Source organism: Homarus americanus, unplaced genomic scaffold, assembly GCF_018991925.1.
Source record: "Homarus americanus isolate GMGI-L3 unplaced genomic scaffold, GMGI_Hamer_2.0 scaffold50564, whole genome shotgun sequence".
In the NCBI taxonomy this organism is placed as follows: domain Eukaryota; kingdom Metazoa; phylum Arthropoda; class Malacostraca; order Decapoda; family Nephropidae; genus Homarus; species Homarus americanus.
The window spans coordinates 4,875,020-4,892,712 of NW_024715014.1; the positions used below are offsets into that span (position 1 = coordinate 4,875,020).

The window sequence follows — 17,693 nt, forward strand, 5'->3', positions numbered from 1 at the left end:
TCACCTGGTCACCAGAGAACAGAGGAATATTGTACCGGGACTAATGTGGGTCAATATATTCGCCTTTATTTGTGGACAGAGGAACACATCTTTAAATCTCCGAGGTGTGGGATTATTATTAGTAAGAAGGCATTCACTATACTTAGCCAAATGCTTGGTTAATGTTAGTGCTAAAGTTTGGACCAGTTTTGACGGCACTAGCATTATTTAGAGCTGTAGAGCATGTACAGATTAATGGAAATGGGAGCATTTTTGAAGAGGCCGTTGACCATATTCTCTCGTAAAATTAACTGGATCTCGTTGAGTCGCGCGTGGCACCCCACTTGTTATTTACGCTCATCCCTGGGCAATGACCTGGGATGTTAGCCAGGCGAGAGGAAGGAAGCAGTGCCTACACATTAACACTGACATAATGCTGCCACACTAGACGCATTACACACACACACACACACGCGTGACTAACATGGTAAAATTCTAATTTGTATTTACTAACATATTGTTGAATGAGGTAATCCAGATGATACTGAGAGTGAGCGTGGGTCCCATTAGAAGCAGTGCGGAGACAGACTCAACACTGTCTACCAAACTAATGGTACTTAAGTAGGCACCAGGGTCGGTTCTGCACTCAGCCGCATTCACTTCTCCAAGCAGGGTGAACCGGGAGTGCACAGAGATCGAACCACCGACCCACAGAATAGGAGGCGAGCACTGTATCCACTCGACCGCCGTACTTATTGAAATGAAGTCAAATGTTATATAATAATTGTTTGAGATTATTTATCGGGAGCCACTAGAAGTGCTCAGACTCTCGCTTGGCTCAGACATGTCAATATTGTATTTTTCTGGCTAAATAAACCGATTCAATATCAATATAGTTACCCGTATTACATACAGCATTACTAATGGACACTGGGCAGCTATTATGAGAGCTTATAGACGAATATACAGCATAATTATGTATCAACCATAAAAGTTCAACTGAAATCAGAGGGAGTTTATGTATTATTTGGCACAGACGAGACGGTGTTGTCAAAATATTTAGGTAATATGTCTCACATGTTGGGTGAGGCAACTTCAGCATTGCGTCACCGCTCACGGGACTGCGTCTCTCACCCATTAGCCACTTTTCAAGGACCTCGCATCTTTTGCCACTCGTTTTCGTTTACTGTTTACCTTTTCCCTTCAAGTTTTGTAGGCAAGACAAAATTTTCTATGATATTTTCTTGCCAAATGTGTAAAAACTTTGCTTGCATTAAGAGTACAGTAAATAGTAGCAAAATTCCTGGAATACTACGAGGTCTAGTACAATTGTGACTGAAAGGGAAAGCAGATGTATTCGCTGCCAAACGTATAAGGATATAATCGCTTAAATTCTTTTAACATCACATCGTTTGTACTGTTCAGATTTAAATGTGATACATAGTCACAGATTTATTGAATGACTTGATTTATTTAAGCTCATGGATGAACAAGTGTAAATACATGTTGCGACTGTACGACCGACGCTAACTGACGAGTTGAAGTTCTCTGGGATGGGTGGACGTGTGTTTAACTTTTAAGTGCATCTTTTTACCGGGATTTTACTACAATTGGCGATTAATATGTAGAATCCAGCAGCAGAGGACTGAACAATAAGATATAATCTGAAGGTGAGTCAAGTGAGAAGTCCGTACAGAGTTAAATAACTTCACAAGCAAGACATTCTCCATCTGGCACTCTTGCTCAATTGGTGTAGACCTGGTGTTTGAGGCGCGACGGGCCACCACCACGCTCTGGGCATGAAGCCACACATATATGGAGCGTGGATTTATTTACCTGTGCACAATAATGATTAAGTCCCAATAAGGACATCTAATGAGTACTACCGCCTAGTAATAGACCCTCGCCATATGGAGTGATAGATGAGGTTACCAAACAATCATATTAGTGCCAGTTATCTTAGTTATCTGGACACTCCAACTCGCTGTCCTCAAATATTGGTTGATATTTATTTTTTCTTTGTATATTTGATAAAAAAACATTAAAGGTGAAGGGGGTTGTAAACGGACAGTAGACTAGACAGTCAGGAGTGGACAGTATACAACAAACAGTAGGACAGTATACAAGACAGTGAACACTATTGTAGATCAGACAGTAGATAACGAACAGTAAACAGTATAACAGTGAAGGGGAAGTGTCATGATAACAGTGAAGGGGAAGTGTCATGATAACAGTGAAGAGGTAGTGCCATGATAACAGTGAAGAGGTAGTGTCATGATAACAGTGAAGAGGTAGTGCCATGATAACAGTGAAGGGGAAGTGTCATGATAACAGTGAAGAGGTAGTGTCATGATAACAGTGAGGGGGTAGTGCCATGATAACAGTGAGGGGGTAGTGCCATGATAACAGTGAGGGGGTAGTATCATGATAACAGTGAAGGGGTAATGAGTGTTGCAATAACAGTAAAAGTTAGTTAATTAATTATTATCTTTCGTTCGTCCTTAACATTTACCTATGACACCGATGGAGCATTTGGATGTTTGTTAGACAATTAGCAGGACCGACACACACACACACACACACACACACCAAAAGAAATTACCCGAAAAAGACATACAGTATATAAGTGAACTAAGACACCAATAATAATAATAATAATAATAATAATAAAAGACCTTAAGATCCTGTTTGAGGCAGAATAAGGAGAGACGGACACAGTACCGGTCAACAATAACTGGAAGTAAGAAACAAAAAAAGAAGTGAAGATCAAAGTGTCAATTTTAGAAACAGCTTGAGGGAGTTGATCAGCCTCTCATATAATATTTTGAAACATGAGCAGAATTTGATCAGCTGTGACTAAAATTATATATATTTTTTTACACTTGGAGACCTTCCCAGTGGTTACAAAACATTAATATATCTAGTACCTGAGATTGATACAAGTCTTAGATTGCTATCAAGTTTAAAACAGTTTAGTAAGTCATGCCTGCTAAGTTGTGGGCAGAATAATAATGAATTTATTACAGTATTTGGTTGTGAATTAGAAAGGTAGCGAGTAGCGTACTATCTCCAACAGTATATAATATATTCATTCAGAATTAGTAATGTGGTAAGTTGCGAGCAGTGATGAAGGAATGAATGCTAATGGTACTTTACACTTATGTTATGTATTCAGTGTGCAGATGTGACGATATTTATTGCAGAGAGAAGAGGCATTAAAATACTTGTTGTACAAAAAAGAGAATGTGGGTCTTAGCATGAATGTTATATGGAAGTGTGGGTGGTGTACAGTACAGTAGCTTCAGAACACCTGGACTATTGTTTTATAGCTTTTTCAGTTCTTTTGTACTTATTGGCGGGAAAATCGTCAAAAGTGATTATGAGGGAGGACAAACCATTGGTCAGCCCAAATTAAAAAATATTTCGATTAAATAATGTATAGATTTCAAACAGGAAAAACTTAATTACTGGACCTCTTATTGCCTCTTCCCCCGCAGTTCTGTATAGTGGAATGATACCCGCTCGTGTCTTCGTATTATATCATTCTTCCACACGAGCACTCACCTTCCATAACCACCCAACTGCTACCTTACAAACGAAATATCTCTGTGACTGGGCTTGTGCCAGGCAAGATCTAAACGATGGTCACTAAATCATTAATTCGCTTGTGGGAATTAACTAGTGCCCCCTCTTGTCCCCGGTACAATTTAGTAGCCTCAATTTTGGTGTCCAATGGCAGACCAGGATTTAGGCATTCACTGGCCACATACTGGCACTAGACAGTCCAGTTCACCGTGTAATTTGTTTATATGGAAACTCCTGCACTCGGCGTTTGGTGCAGTGATGATCATAGCCGTTAATGTTACCAACTTGGTTATAAATATCCCTGTAAACATGAGCGGCCTGGAGGTGGTCGTGATGAAGGAGTCGGATACTAAAACAGTCTTATATTTATCACTTGTTTGTGGAATAATGACAATTGGCCCAAGGCATCACGGCACCTCTCGGCTGGTAAATCGACCTTGATTTCCTCATTGTTTGACACACTTTCACAATGTGTGAAGTACCACTCGTTATTTTCTCTGTGTAGTTTATGAAGACACGCATTTTTGTCTCGAAAGTCTTGACTTGTTAAAACATATCACACACGACAGGGGCTCACTTAACATACCGGCTTTATCTTTTTTTCTTCAGTTACTCGGTACATTAAGTTAGTTGTGTTAGGCGCCCCTTGGAAGACTACTTATCGGTAGCTACAATCAACTCCTGCAGCCGGCGATATAGTTGATGACAGCAACATCAGGAGAATCACTGGAAGACCTGAATTAGCTTCCAGTATGAACCGAAAATTTTTTGTGCAGTTTAACTGGAAAAGTGGGGGGAAATTATAATAGCCTAGGATCTTATAAGTTTCACCAACTCCTTGAAGTTTTCAGTTGTCATCCGAAAGAAATTGTAGAATTTGTCTGGATGGTTCACCAGGTCTGGGAATAAATTAACTAAAGGCACCACAATCAGGTCTTTTGGTGTTGACTTCCTGTACCCACACTGCGTTCCTCCTCCTCCGCCGCCAAACATATACAGTAATTCAACGAGAATGTGTCCATACTGCTCGAATCAGGCTGGGTACTGACAAACTTGGCTCGGTTTGACTTTTTCGGTGTGAATGGGAATGAACCTATTTGATTCGAGTCAAATGATTCGACACGACTCTTATGGTGTGTGTGCGTTGAATAGTGTCAGTAAGAGCGAGTGTCTTGAGTAGTGACAGTGAGTAAGTGTCCGTCCTTCATAATAAGATACTATAGGTCGGGTAATGAGGTGTGTCCCAATAGGTCCCTGGGTAACATGGGTGATATTTGGGTAGAAAAAGATATATGAGTAACCACATTGACGGATAGTGATAAAACATACGAAAACAATAAATAATAAATATATGTGTGTTCTTTCTGCCTCTCGTCACGTGTCTCGTGGGTCCAGTGTGGCAGAAATAATAACAGTGATGAGCCGACGAGGTCTGGCAGAACAGTAGAGAGGATTATCCAAGTGTGGAGTTGAAAGCGAGAGCAAGAAGGCGGTAACTGTACAAATGGTGGAAAACACGCGACGTGGCGGGAAACTGCGATGATGTAGGAGGATAGTGGAGGTTTAAGACGAAATTATTAGCCTAGACTACTGCTAGGCTATCTGCCGTTCAAAGTTAAAACCTTCCAAACTTTACATGTGTGGATTTACAATCTACAGCCAGCATTTATTCCGGTAGTAGGGGACAACCCCACACAGCACATCGGTAAGGTTTGTCATGGTTTGAACGGCATAAAACGAAAATTAAGCCAACAGCAAGTGTGTAAATGAGGTAAAAACATGAGTTTGTATACAATTATGAGGCTCTAACATAGCAACTGTAGGTACACAGCTTCTCGCGGAGGAACAGGTCTACCAACAGAGTATTTCAAATTTCCAGTACAAAGAATTTTTACGTTGGCAGAAGGAATTATTATTATTTTTTTTTAAAGACTATCAGCGTAACAACACACTTAACTAGCAAACGACACGAATGCGGTGGTGGTCGGATTTAAGTCAAAACTGTACTTGCGATTTTTATGTAACCAGTTGTGTCATATCCCAAGTTAAAGGTACAAATTATACGTACTGCGTTTCGGTAACTCGAGCACTGAACTAGTAAATTTTTATATACAATAATTTTTTTTTTACTTAATGCAATATCGTGGAATTACTGTCATTTTACCATACGCGGGAAAACTTGGCCATGTGCATCACAAACTGAGGTAAATTCTACAGTGTCCTTCCAGTTTTAACTATAATGGACGAATGAAAACGGACTTAGTCTCCTGGATAATTTTTACCGTCTCTGGTAACAATATCTCTTCAATATATATATATATATTTTCATCCACAGTTTTTGTTCCATAAAATGCCCTTTGGAAATGGCTATTGATAACATTCGTTGACTATCCTTAGGTGTATCGAGTTTTGCTTTGTAACAGTGTTTAAACTAACATTAATAATCGTCTTATCTATTGACATATCTTCAAAATAATTTACTTTTCAGCCCACCTCGTGATAGGATTTTTGTTAACATAAGTATCCCCGTAGACAACTGAGGCAGCTTCCATCCAGAATTACTATGGTTTACCTTGATCCTCAGTCACCCATTTTCTCTCAGACCTCGCGCGTTGTGCCACCCATAACTATATTAAACTGAAGTTACACCCCCGCTGTGTCAATATAAACCCGCCAGGCCATCACAGGTCGCTCTCATACCTCGGTTACTCCTTCAGTGGCAGTCGTCGTAGGTGTCTCAAGGAAGTCTCTATAAAGTATCAGGCATTATCGAGGTTCATCTGTTGTTACACTTATTAATCTCTTGTTTCCACACCCATCAACACTTACCAGCTTATGAGTCGTTCGGGCGGTTGGTCTGTTCTTTGTTATGAACTTTGTTGTTAAATGTTCTTTTATAACTGTCATTTTAACCAGTCCTCATTTAATTTTACTTTACTTTATCCTCTTCGTCATTGATCGGCGCGTTAACCGCATGGACGGTCGGTCACGTCTGTTGCGCACTGCTGGTAAGTACTGGGCATGCACTGTACTGGGTCCAGAATATATCTGTATCTGCTCCAGTGTTGGTCAAGTCTGGTCTTGAATAAAGTCACTCTCGGTGCCCTCACAACACTCCGGCAGATTGTTTCAAGAGTTCGCAACTCTCACTCCAAAAAAGTTTGTCCTGACAATTTTCTGAGTTTATTGCCCCTTCAACATAAAGCTGTGCCCTCTAGTGGGGCGGGTATCCGCCAGTTCCAGGTATGAACACTCGAATGAGTAATGTCATCTGAGATGTTTATATTCTATTAAGACACCCCTTGCCCGCCTATAGTATAAGCTAGGCAGCTGTAGGCGTTTTAATTTCACTGGGTACTTGAGGTGCCTTGTGCAGGCATATCTCGGGGACTAGATGGTGGTCAAGTACTCCAAATGGGGAAGCACCTCACATGAGGAACGTCATGAGTGACTGACCGTCTTTAGCTTTCTAATTTTTTTAACCATTGTTTTTGTTAAATATTCTCGTGTCTCTTCACATCTTCAATCAGTTTCATTGTGTCCATAAACTAGTTTAGGTTAGGTTTGGTTGGTTTGGTTAGGTTAGGTTTGCAAGTGACCGAATTCATTAATCTAGGATGGGCGCCATCAGCCTCGATCACTCACAATTAATGCCGGAGAAATAGCTGAAGTAAGTAAAGGTCAGAGATCATACAAATAACCACTGTAAAATTTAACACCACAACAAAATAACCGGAGTTAAACCAGTATAAACTTAATTATAAAATCGAGTTTTATCATATCAATATTAGATAACAAATTTGTAAGAATAAATAGTATTTGGCGAGCTAACCTCTCACCACTAGAATATTGTTCGGTTCCCGCTTGAGTTAGTGATGCGAAGGACGGTTGGTACACTCCAGGTACCTCCTGTACATTAGGTGTGAAATGAAATTATAAAATCAGTGTGTCACCTCGGCCTTATCTCAACCTTCTTTGTCTGTCCTCAAAATTTGGAGCTAAATTTTCACCATTATGGCACCGCAGTTGCTCAGTGCCTCTCCTCTCCTTCTATATAAGTGAGACTGAAGGATAAAGTACAAGCGAACTAGAATAATTTACTCCACGTTATTATTTCTTGTGTATTTATTGTTGACACACACACACAGCCTGGACAGCCATAAAGGGTAACCACAGTTATTATGTGCAGGACAGGAGATGGTGGCGGAACGGCAGGATGACGGACACAGCCACGCCCCCCACCCCGCCCACACCGCCAGCCCCGCCCACACCACCCGCCCCGCCTACACCGCCAGCCTCCCCGGCTTCGTCCTCACCCTCCTCCTCCTCAGATGATGCTCCTCACACCTCCTCTCACACGCCCTCCACCCCACCACCAGTCTCACCCTCACCGGCATCTTCCTCCCAATGCAAAGCGTCGTCATCATCTTCGTCGTCATCATCTTCGTCATCGTCTTCGTCCTCGTCCTCAGCGTGCCTCTTCTCTGAGCCGACGTCATCAACCAACTCTAACTGTTTTCCTGCTACACCCGAGTCCAGTGATTTGGCCTCACCTGTTATGGCTGAAGTAACATCCGGGGCCCCGACACTTGGCGACACTGTGTCTTCAAGACACAGGATAGAGTCAGTCATTACTCTGGACGCATCTTCCTCAGTCCAGTTCTCTTCGGAAGTGTCAAGTTCTAACCTAGGTCTGGACGAGACCTCCCTCAGTAGCGACATACCTCATACCTTCACAACAGGGGCCAGCGGCTCCACTTCTCCACGTGCTCCCGACTCTTCTGAAGCTGCCAGCGGGTCCTTCCGCACTACATGGCACCCTAGAAGTTCTTGCCCTAACTTAGCTGTCCCTTCTTCCTCTGGGTGGCCACAAGATTGTCTCAGACCTGAGAGCTCAGTGTCCCGCTCCAGCTGGCTCCCGTCATCATCTTGTACAGCAGGAGGCACAGCAGGGACACCATCGTCATGGCATTCAGGGTCAGTCTGGGGAAATTTAGAAATGTCTGACGTGAGCTCCACAGGGCCACCTGATTCGACAAAATCCTCGTTGGGTGCCTCGCATCACAGCTGGCAGCGGGAGTACCCGTGCACGGCATCACACGAACTTACCTCATCAACCACCTGGCCTCACGAGACCGTCAATTCGACTATCGATGTGGGAGCAACTTCTTCATCATGGTGCCGTGAAGCTGATGGCGCCGCGGCTATGGCAGCTTCTTGGGAGTGCGACTCTCTCAACTCTGATATTGGAACCACTTCCTCCCTCCCCTCCTGGCCTTCATCTTCCTCCTCCTCTCATTTATCAGTGAACTTTACCTCGTCCACCCAGCCGTCTCCCTCCAATTCGTTAGCTAACTCCACCTCTCAATGTGCCTCAGAAAGCAACTTACAACTGCCGACCTGGAGATCGCGGGCGTTATCTGTTCCATTAAGTTTAACTCGTGTCGTGCCCACTGCTCCGCCACCCAGACCTCCCACGCCCCCACGCCAGTCAACGCCACCATCTAGCCGTCAGCGCGCACACATCCAACCCTCAACGTCTGTCAGACGCTCAATGTCGCCCCCTTCCCGAAGCTACTGTCGTGTCCAGTCCCCGTCGGCAGTTAGACGTTCCTTGTCCCCTCCACACCTTCACAGTCAGCACGCATCCCGTACCATACCTGTCCGAAGGTCTGTGTCGCCGCCCCATCGTCACCACGCCCAGCTGCCCACGCCACCTAGACAGTCTGCGTCACCCGTGTCATTCCTTGGTCAGCCGCTGTCGCCCACCGTGAGACGACGACCAAGTCCCAGACCCAGGTACTGTCCCTCCTCTTGTGTGTCCGTTCACCTGTGTTTCTGATCAACACTAAATTATTGTACATGTTTGTGTTATTGGTACATAAACTGAACCGTAGGTGGACTAATTAAGTTTATTCAATAATGACGCTGTGTCTACTGTATGTAACTCGAAGTATTGTAGTTGCTAAAAGCGTTACTTGATTACAGTGACAGAGTAAAGATATATTACGGCATATGACTTTATCAAATACATTTGTTAAATCACTTGTATAACAAAATTGTCGTTGTTATTTTGCAGAGATAATTTGACGTCTAAGCCCGCTTGGGATGTTACCTTGTTCCTCACCAACCAGACTCTTCCTCTACATAAATTATCTCACACATTGATTGAGTATTGTGTGTGTGTGTGTGTGTGTGTGTGTGTGTGTGTGTGTGTGTGTGTGTTTCTGAGCGCACAGTTGATGGCTGAGTTACACTTCCCCCAGATCTCCTAAACCACACATTTTTTGCTCTTACACCAACAGTCATTATCTTAGAGGACTTGGGTGATAACACGAGCAAGATGTAACTCTCAGGTCAGCTAGGACAACTTACTGATAACATGAGGTCATTCTGCCATATTACCTGAGATAATATCAGGTCATTGTATCTTATGAGCTGAGATAACCTACAGATAACACCAGGTCATATCTTACAGGTCAGCCAGAACACCAAGTCCCCGCCCCCCGCGACCCCCAAACTCGAACTCCGAGTCAAGCTCTGCCCCCTCCCAGCAGTCACCACGCCCACACTACACGAAGATGAGGGGGCGGTGAGTCAGTGGGTGGCGAGTCAGTGGGCGACGAGTCAGTGGGTGGTGAGTCAATGGGTGACAATTTATTGAGTGGTAAGTTAGTGGGCGGTGAATGAGTGGGCGGTGAGGTGAAGTTATTAGGGTGGCAGTGGGTGAGGGGATGGTGAGTTCTAGGGCTATCGTGGTTCTAAGTTCTTCACTGATCTGGGTTCTAAATCCTGATATATAAATCATTTTGGTAAGAGTATTCAACCAATATCCAGCGATTGTAAATTTCGACCCTCATCTTCCATTACCCCGTGCGGCACCAGGCCAGCTAGTTCAGATGTCCTCCCTGTAAAGGATTCTGAGGGACACTTGACCATTTATCTTACATATCGAGGTTTGTGTACGCTATCTGACTGGCTCATTTAAGATATACTTTATAAATTGTGCTGCTTAAATTAGTCAAAGTTGAATTAAGGTTCTAAAGTATCTATTGATTATCTCCAATGATTAAAGAGAAAACAAATATTAACGTAGGATTTTTTGAGAATTCAGACCCTGGGTGTGGACGTGCCCTGGGTCTACACGTGCCCTGGGTCTACACGTGCCCGGGGTCGACACGTGCTTGGGTGTACACGTGCCCTGAGTGTGGTTCACTAATGCCTTGGCAAATGAACCTGGCCAATCACACAGACACCCTGGCCAACACAAGTGATACAAGAGCAGGGTACAAAAACTATCTTCTTTTTAGTTACTGGAGCTCTATGGTTTAACTGTGTGTGTGTGTGTGTGTGTTGTGGGAAGGTGTACTGTATATGGGCCATTGGTCCTCTCCGCACCGCCACCATTATCACAACCATTATCATCACCATCACCACTACTATCACCACTACCACCGCTAGTACTACTACCACCACTACCACCACCACTCACAGCTTTTACTATTACCACCATCACTACAACCACCTCCACTACCACTATCACCACCACTACTGCAAGGAAGTGTGTGTGTGAGGCAAGAATCAGCCTAGCCTGGATGAAGCACCAACTTTCACACACTTCTTTCTGTCTACCACTAACTCTGTACCGCCTGTGTTGCGTGCGATGCAAGGCGCTACACCCAGCCACCTCTTGCAACATCACTTTCCAGACATAAACACTCCCTCTTGCCACCACCTCCACCAGCACACCTCGGCCGCAGGAGGAAACTACGATAATTTGTTCTCCCTAACTTAAGAAAAGAGAGTTAATTGAAGTTAAATATCAGTGTAATTACGATGGTATTAGAGCCGCCGCCACCATTGTCTCGAAGCTCACCTGACCCGTTCATAGCTCGTCTCTGTATCGGGGAAAATCTAACTTAGGTAACTCTTGAACCCGCTCGTGTCCTGGTGCACTGTACCCAGGCTGATTCACCAACACTGTGTCCTGTTATATCAACTCACACACACACACACACACACACACACACACCATAAAAATAAAAAGTTATCCCTATTTGGCAAAAACGTCAGTTGGTTTTCAAAGCTTCATCAACGATTACCTCCTATTTAGCGTATACATACATACATACATACATACATACATACATACATACATACATACATACATACTGTACATACATACATACATACATACATACATACATACATACTGTATATACATACATACTGTACATACATACATACATACATACATGCATACATACTGTACATACATACATTTATACATACATACATACATACATACATACATACATACATACATAGGAGTAATAGTGATGCCATTAATAGTTCACTGTTGTTTCCTTCACGCGGGCCAAGTGTTGTGATGTGAAGTACAGGGAGAGATGAGCCTTATGGTCCCTTCACCCTACCCCACCTCCCTGTTGCTGCAATTATGTTAAACGGAGCTGCCCCCACTCACAGGTCACCACGTACCTGCCCCCACGGACATGTTACCACAGGCCTACCCCCAAGGACATGTCATCAGAGGGCTGCTCCCACGGATCGAGACGTACAGTACATGAAATGGGTGAAATATAAAGTTGAGTCAACTCTCAGTATTGCCTTGTGTATGTTAAGTGCTATACAATAATACATATCAATATTCATGTATAACGTAGCCCAAATATTATGCATTTATAAGAAGTGATAAATATTTTCCCGTGAATCATCTTAGATCATAATGTTGTGTTGTGGTCCTCCTTGTGAGCGAGTGGAAAACCTCTTGAGGTAAATATTAAGCTAAGTTTGTGGGAAATGGATCTAGTAGTAACTTGCTCTTCCTTGTAGATAAATCATGATTAATATATACTATATACCTATTATTGTATAAATTGTATTTTGCATATTAAAGCTGTCAATGATTGGATAATATTTTTGCCTTGTCCCACCTCACCTTACATGGCGTCTGGTTTACACGACCTCTATTACTCATTTATTACAGGATAATTTAGAGTATTATTGACTTACTTTGGAGAATGTATGTATGTATGTGAGAGAGAGAGAGAGAGATGCACTACAAGTATGGTACACAGGTGAGCCACAGACCTGCCCCTACACCCATAAACACTGCCTCCTTGTTGTCTGACTCAGATTAGCGTCGTAAGTAGTGGACGTTCTTACAGATCTTTCCACTCAACATAATCTTTACTCCTGAATTTCTTCTGTGTTTCCATAATAAAATTGAAATGTTAAGGGTGATAATTTGCCGAGCGAGAAAGTTACATACAGTATTATTCATTACATAATAAGGACGGACAGACAGACAGATAGACAGACACGTATTTATTTGGCTCACATTTACAATCTATATATTTACTTGATAAAAAAATGGTTATAATTATTTGAGTGATTCCTTTTATATGAACTTCAGTACTGTATATCACTCTACCTAAACCTATCTATCACAAACTTGATCAACACAGCCACGTTACGGATGGGTCTTGAGGGAGCATTATGAGCGCTCTTGACAACACACCGTCTGTGTTAAGAAGTTATGCACCAGCACGAAGTGGCGGACGGATGTACGGATCACTAAACACAGCTTCTACACACAGGCACTTAGGTACTCCTGAATGTGCTGCTTAAGGATCTGTTAACCAAAATTTGATATCTTGATTATAACTTGTTCAAATGGCTTTTAGAAAATGTTCAAATGGTTAACAGATCCTTAAGCAGCACATTCAGGAGTACCTATACTGAAATTTTGAACAAAATACGTTTTCTCTCTGAACTAAAATTTAATGCCTATTAAAGGATTTTTGGCCAAAATACGTTTTCTCAGAACTGTACCCCACGTGCTCAACTATTTAAGTACATCCAGAATAATACACAAGCACCAAGAAAATGACCTCGAAAACCCATAAGTGTGAGCAATGAAATAAAAAGTAATTGTAAGATGAAATCATTTGAATATTTTTCTAAAAGCCATTTGAACAAGTTATAATCAAGATAATGTTCTTTATAGTCAGATCCTACAGCACATTCAGGAGTAATTTTATACTGAAATTTTGAACAACAAAATCCATTTTGGCCGAAATGACGAAAATTAAAGTCTGGTATCTCAAGTTGATTTTAAATAAAATATTGCTTTCTCTCTGAAATCAAATACGCCCAATTATTTAAGTATATCCAGAATAATACATAAGCACCAAGAAATGACCTCGAAAACCCATAAGTGGCGAGTAATTAGCATCAGTAAAAAGCAATTAAAAATATTCTAAAAAATCATTTGAACATTTTCTAAAAGCCATTTGAACAAGTTATAACTGGGTGATATCAAATTTTGTTAACAGATCCTAAGCAGCACATTCAGAGTACCTATACTGAAATTTTGAACAAAATCCATTTTTTTGGCCGAAATGACGAAAACAAAGCCCATAGCTCAAAGGATTTTTTACTAAAAAATACGTTTTCTGAACTAAAAATTTAATGTGCTCTTAACTATTTAAGTACATCCAGTATTAATACATAAGCACCAAGAAATGACCTCGAAAAACTCCATAAGTGGCGAGTAAATGGTATTTTCTTGCAAAAGTAATGAAATATCAAAACTTGAACATTTTCTAAAAGCCATTTAACAAGTAATCAAGATATCAATTTGGGGTTAATAGATCCCATAGCATTATTCAGAGCACCTATACTGAAATTCCTTTAAATCAAAATCCATTTTTTTGGCCGAAATACCTGAAAAATTGTAAAAGTCTATAGCCTTAAAGGATTTTTGGCCAAAATACGTTTTCCTGAATTAAAAATTTAATGTGCCTAACTATTTAAGTACATCCAGAATAAATGGGCATACACCAAGAAATGACCTCGAAAAACCCATAAGGGCGAGTAATTGGGCATTGCAAAAGCAATTAAAATATTCTAAAATCATTGAACATTTTCTAAAAGTTTACGGAACAAGTTATAATCAAGATATCAAATTTTAATATTGACCAAGAAAGTTATTCAGAGCAAATTATACTGAAATTTTTGAACAAAATCCATTTTGGCCGAAAATGACAAAAAATTGTAAGTCTATAGCCTTAAAGGATTTTGGCCAAAAATACGTTTCTCTCTGAACTAAAATTTAATGTGCTAACTTTATTTAAAGGTACATCCAGAAGCACCAAGAAATGACCTCGAAAACCCATAAGTGGCGAGTAATTAGCATTGCAAAAGTAATTAAATATTCTAAAAATCATTTGAACATTTTCTAAAAGCCATTTGAACAAGTTATAATCAAGATATCAAATTTTGGTTAACAGATCCTTAAGCAGCACATTCAGGAGTATCTATACTGAAATTTTGAACAAAATCCATTTTTTGGCCGAAATGACGAAAATTGTAAGTCTATAGCCTTTAAGGATTTTTGGCCAAAAATACGTTTTCTCTCTGAACTAAAATTTAATGTGCCTAACTATTTAAGTACATCCAGAATAATACACAAGCACCAAGAAATGACCTCGAAAACCCATAAGTGGCGAGTAATTAGCATTGCAAAAGTAATTAAAATATTCTAAAAATCATTTGAACATTTCTAAAAGCCATTTGAACAAGTTATAATCAAGATATCAAATTTTGGTTAACAGATCCTTAAGCAGCACATTCAGGAGTACCTATAATGAAATTTTGAACAAAATCCATTTTTTGGCCGAAATGACGAAAATTGTAAGTCTATAGCCTTAAAGGATTTTTGGCCAAAAAATACGTTTTCTCTCTGAACTAAAATTTAATGTGCCTAACTATTTAAGTACATCCAGAATAATACACAAGCACCAAGAAATGACCTCGAAAACCCATAAGTGGCGAGTAATTAGCATTGCAAAAGTAATTAAAATATTCTAAAAATCATTTGAACATTTTCTAAAAGCCATTTTGAACAAGTTATAATCAAGATATCAAATTTTGGTTAACAGATCCTTAAGCAGCACATTCAGGAGTACTTATACTGAAATTTTGAACAAAATCCATTTTTTGGCCGAAATGACGAAAATTGTAAGTCTATAGCCTTAAAGGATTTTTGGCCAAAAATACGTTTTCTCTCTGAACTAAAATTTAATGTGCCTAACTATTTAAGCACATCCAGAATAATACACAAGCACCAAGAAATGACCTCGAAAACCCATAAGTGGCGAGTAATTAGCATTGCAAAAGTAATTAAAATATTCTAAAAATCATTTGAACATTTTCTAAAAGCCATTTGAACAAGTTATAATCAAGATATCAAATTTTGGTTAACAGATCCTTAAGCAGCACATTCAGGAGTACCTATACTGAAATTTTGAACAAAATCCATTTTTTGGCCGAAATGACAAAAATTGTAAGTCTATAGCCTTAAAGGATTTTTGGCCAAAATACGTTTTCTCTCTGAACTAAAATTTAATGTGCCTAACTATTTAAGTACATCCAGAATAATACACAAGCACCAAGAAATGACCTCGAAAACCCATAAGTGGCGAGTAATTAGCATTGCAAAAGTAATTAAAATATTCTAAAAATCATTTGAACATTTTCTAAAATGCTATAACTAAGAGATATCACTTTTATAATAGATCCTTATATATATCTAGAGTACTTATACTGAAATTTTAACAAATCCATTTTTGGCCGAATGACGAAAATTGTAAGTCTATAGTCTTAAAGGATTTTTGGCCAAAACATGCTTTTCTCTGAACTAAAAAATTTAATGCGCCTAACTATTTAAGTACATCCAGAATAATGCACAAAGAAATGACCCTCGAAAACCCATATGGCGAGAGAATTAGTATTGCAGTAACAAAGATCAAAAAACTAATAACATTTTCTTAAAAGCCATTTGAAAGGAAGTTATAACTAAGACACGTAATTTTGTTTAACAGATCCCATGTTGGCTATCTAGAGCACTTATACTGAAATTTGAACAAAATCCATTTTTTTGGCCAGCCGAAATGACGAAACGGGAAGTCTATAGCTCGTACATTTTAGCTAAAATGTTTTCTCTCTGAACTTAAAATTTAACAGCCTAACCCAAGTACATCCAGAATAATAATAAGCACCAAGAAATGACCTCGAAAACCCATATGGCGAGTAATGGGTACGTAAAAGTAATTAAAATATTCTGGGCAACCATTTTGAACATTTTCAAAAGCCACGGAACAAGTTATAACTGGAAGATATCAAATTTTGGTTAACAGATCCTAAGGCACATTCAGGAGCAATTTTATACTGAAATTTTCAAGTCAAAACTTATTTTTGGCTGAAATGAAGAAATTGTAAGTCTATAGTCTGAAGGATTTTTTGGCCAAAATACGTTTTCCTCTGAACTAAAAATTGGTGCCTAATCATTTGGCGGCGATCCAGAATAATACACAAGCACCAAGAAATGACCTCGAAAACCCATAAGGCGAGTAATTAGCATTGCAAAAAGTAATTAAAATATTCTAAAAATCATTTGAACATTTTCAAAAAGTTTACCACCTGCTATAATCAAGATATCAAATCTTGGTTAACAGATCCTGAAGCATATCCAGGAGTACCTATACTGAAATTCTCTTGAACAAAATCCATTTTTGGCTGAAATGACGAAAATTGTAAGTCTATAGCCTTAGCGATTTTGGCCAAAAAATGCTTTCTCTGAACTAAAATTCTAATGCCGTGCCTAACTATCAAGTACATCCAGTATTAATACACAAGCACCAAGAAATGACCTCGAAAACCCATAAGTGGCGAGTAATTAAATATCAGAAAAGTAATTAAAATATCTCTAAAAATCATTTAAATATTTCTAAAAGCCATTGTTGAACAAGATATCACCTCATGAATAGATCCTTAAGCAGCACATCCAGGAAAGCACTTATACTGAAATTTTGAAACAAAATCCATTTTTACCGAAATGACGAAAATTGTGTTCTATGAAATTTAAAGGATTTTGGCCAAAGGTTTTCCTCTGAACTAAAATTTAATGTGCCCAACTATTTAAGGCCATCCAATAACACATGGGCACCAAGAAATGACCTCGAAAACCCAGAAGTATGGCAATTAGCATTGCAAAAGTAATTAAAATATCTAAAAATAACACGTAACTGAACGAAGCACATCGA

The 17,693-nt window shown here is 39.9% G+C and overlaps 1 protein-coding gene across 6 annotated transcripts; it reads left to right on the forward strand.

The window, feature by feature from the left end:
• The first annotated feature begins 1,411 nt into the window (after positions 1-1,411).
• Positions 1,412-12,496, forward strand: LOC121853871 (uncharacterized protein DDB_G0271670-like). Of its 6 annotated transcripts, XM_042348280.1 has the most exons (4): positions 1,493-1,649; positions 7,754-9,363; positions 10,043-10,201; positions 12,052-12,496. In XM_042348280.1, exons 2-3 carry the CDS (start codon positions 7,781-7,783, stop codon positions 10,158-10,160), a joined length of 1,701 nt encoding a protein of 566 aa, XP_042204214.1. In that variant the 5' UTR covers positions 1,493-1,649; positions 7,754-7,780; the 3' UTR covers positions 10,161-10,201; positions 12,052-12,496. The 6 variants fall into 6 exon arrangements, 5 of the variants coding, with proteins under 5 accessions (XP_042204192.1, XP_042204214.1, XP_042204185.1 ...); XM_042348258.1 differs by lacking the exon at positions 10,043-10,201 and having other exon boundaries at positions 1,492-1,649; positions 7,741-9,363; XM_042348251.1 differs by lacking the exon at positions 10,043-10,201.
• The last annotated feature ends 5,197 nt before the right edge of the window (positions 12,497-17,693 follow it).

Excerpts from the sequence above, each read along its gene's own strand:
- LOC121853871 (XM_042348258.1), top strand. The coding sequence starts at position 7,781 with ATGACGGACACAGCCACGCCCCCCACCCCGCCCACACCGCCAGCCCCG. Across the intron at positions 9,364-12,051 it reads CGACCAAGTCCCAGACCCAG|GTCACCACGTACCTGCCCCC; the intron begins GTACTGTCCCTC and ends CCCCACTCACAG.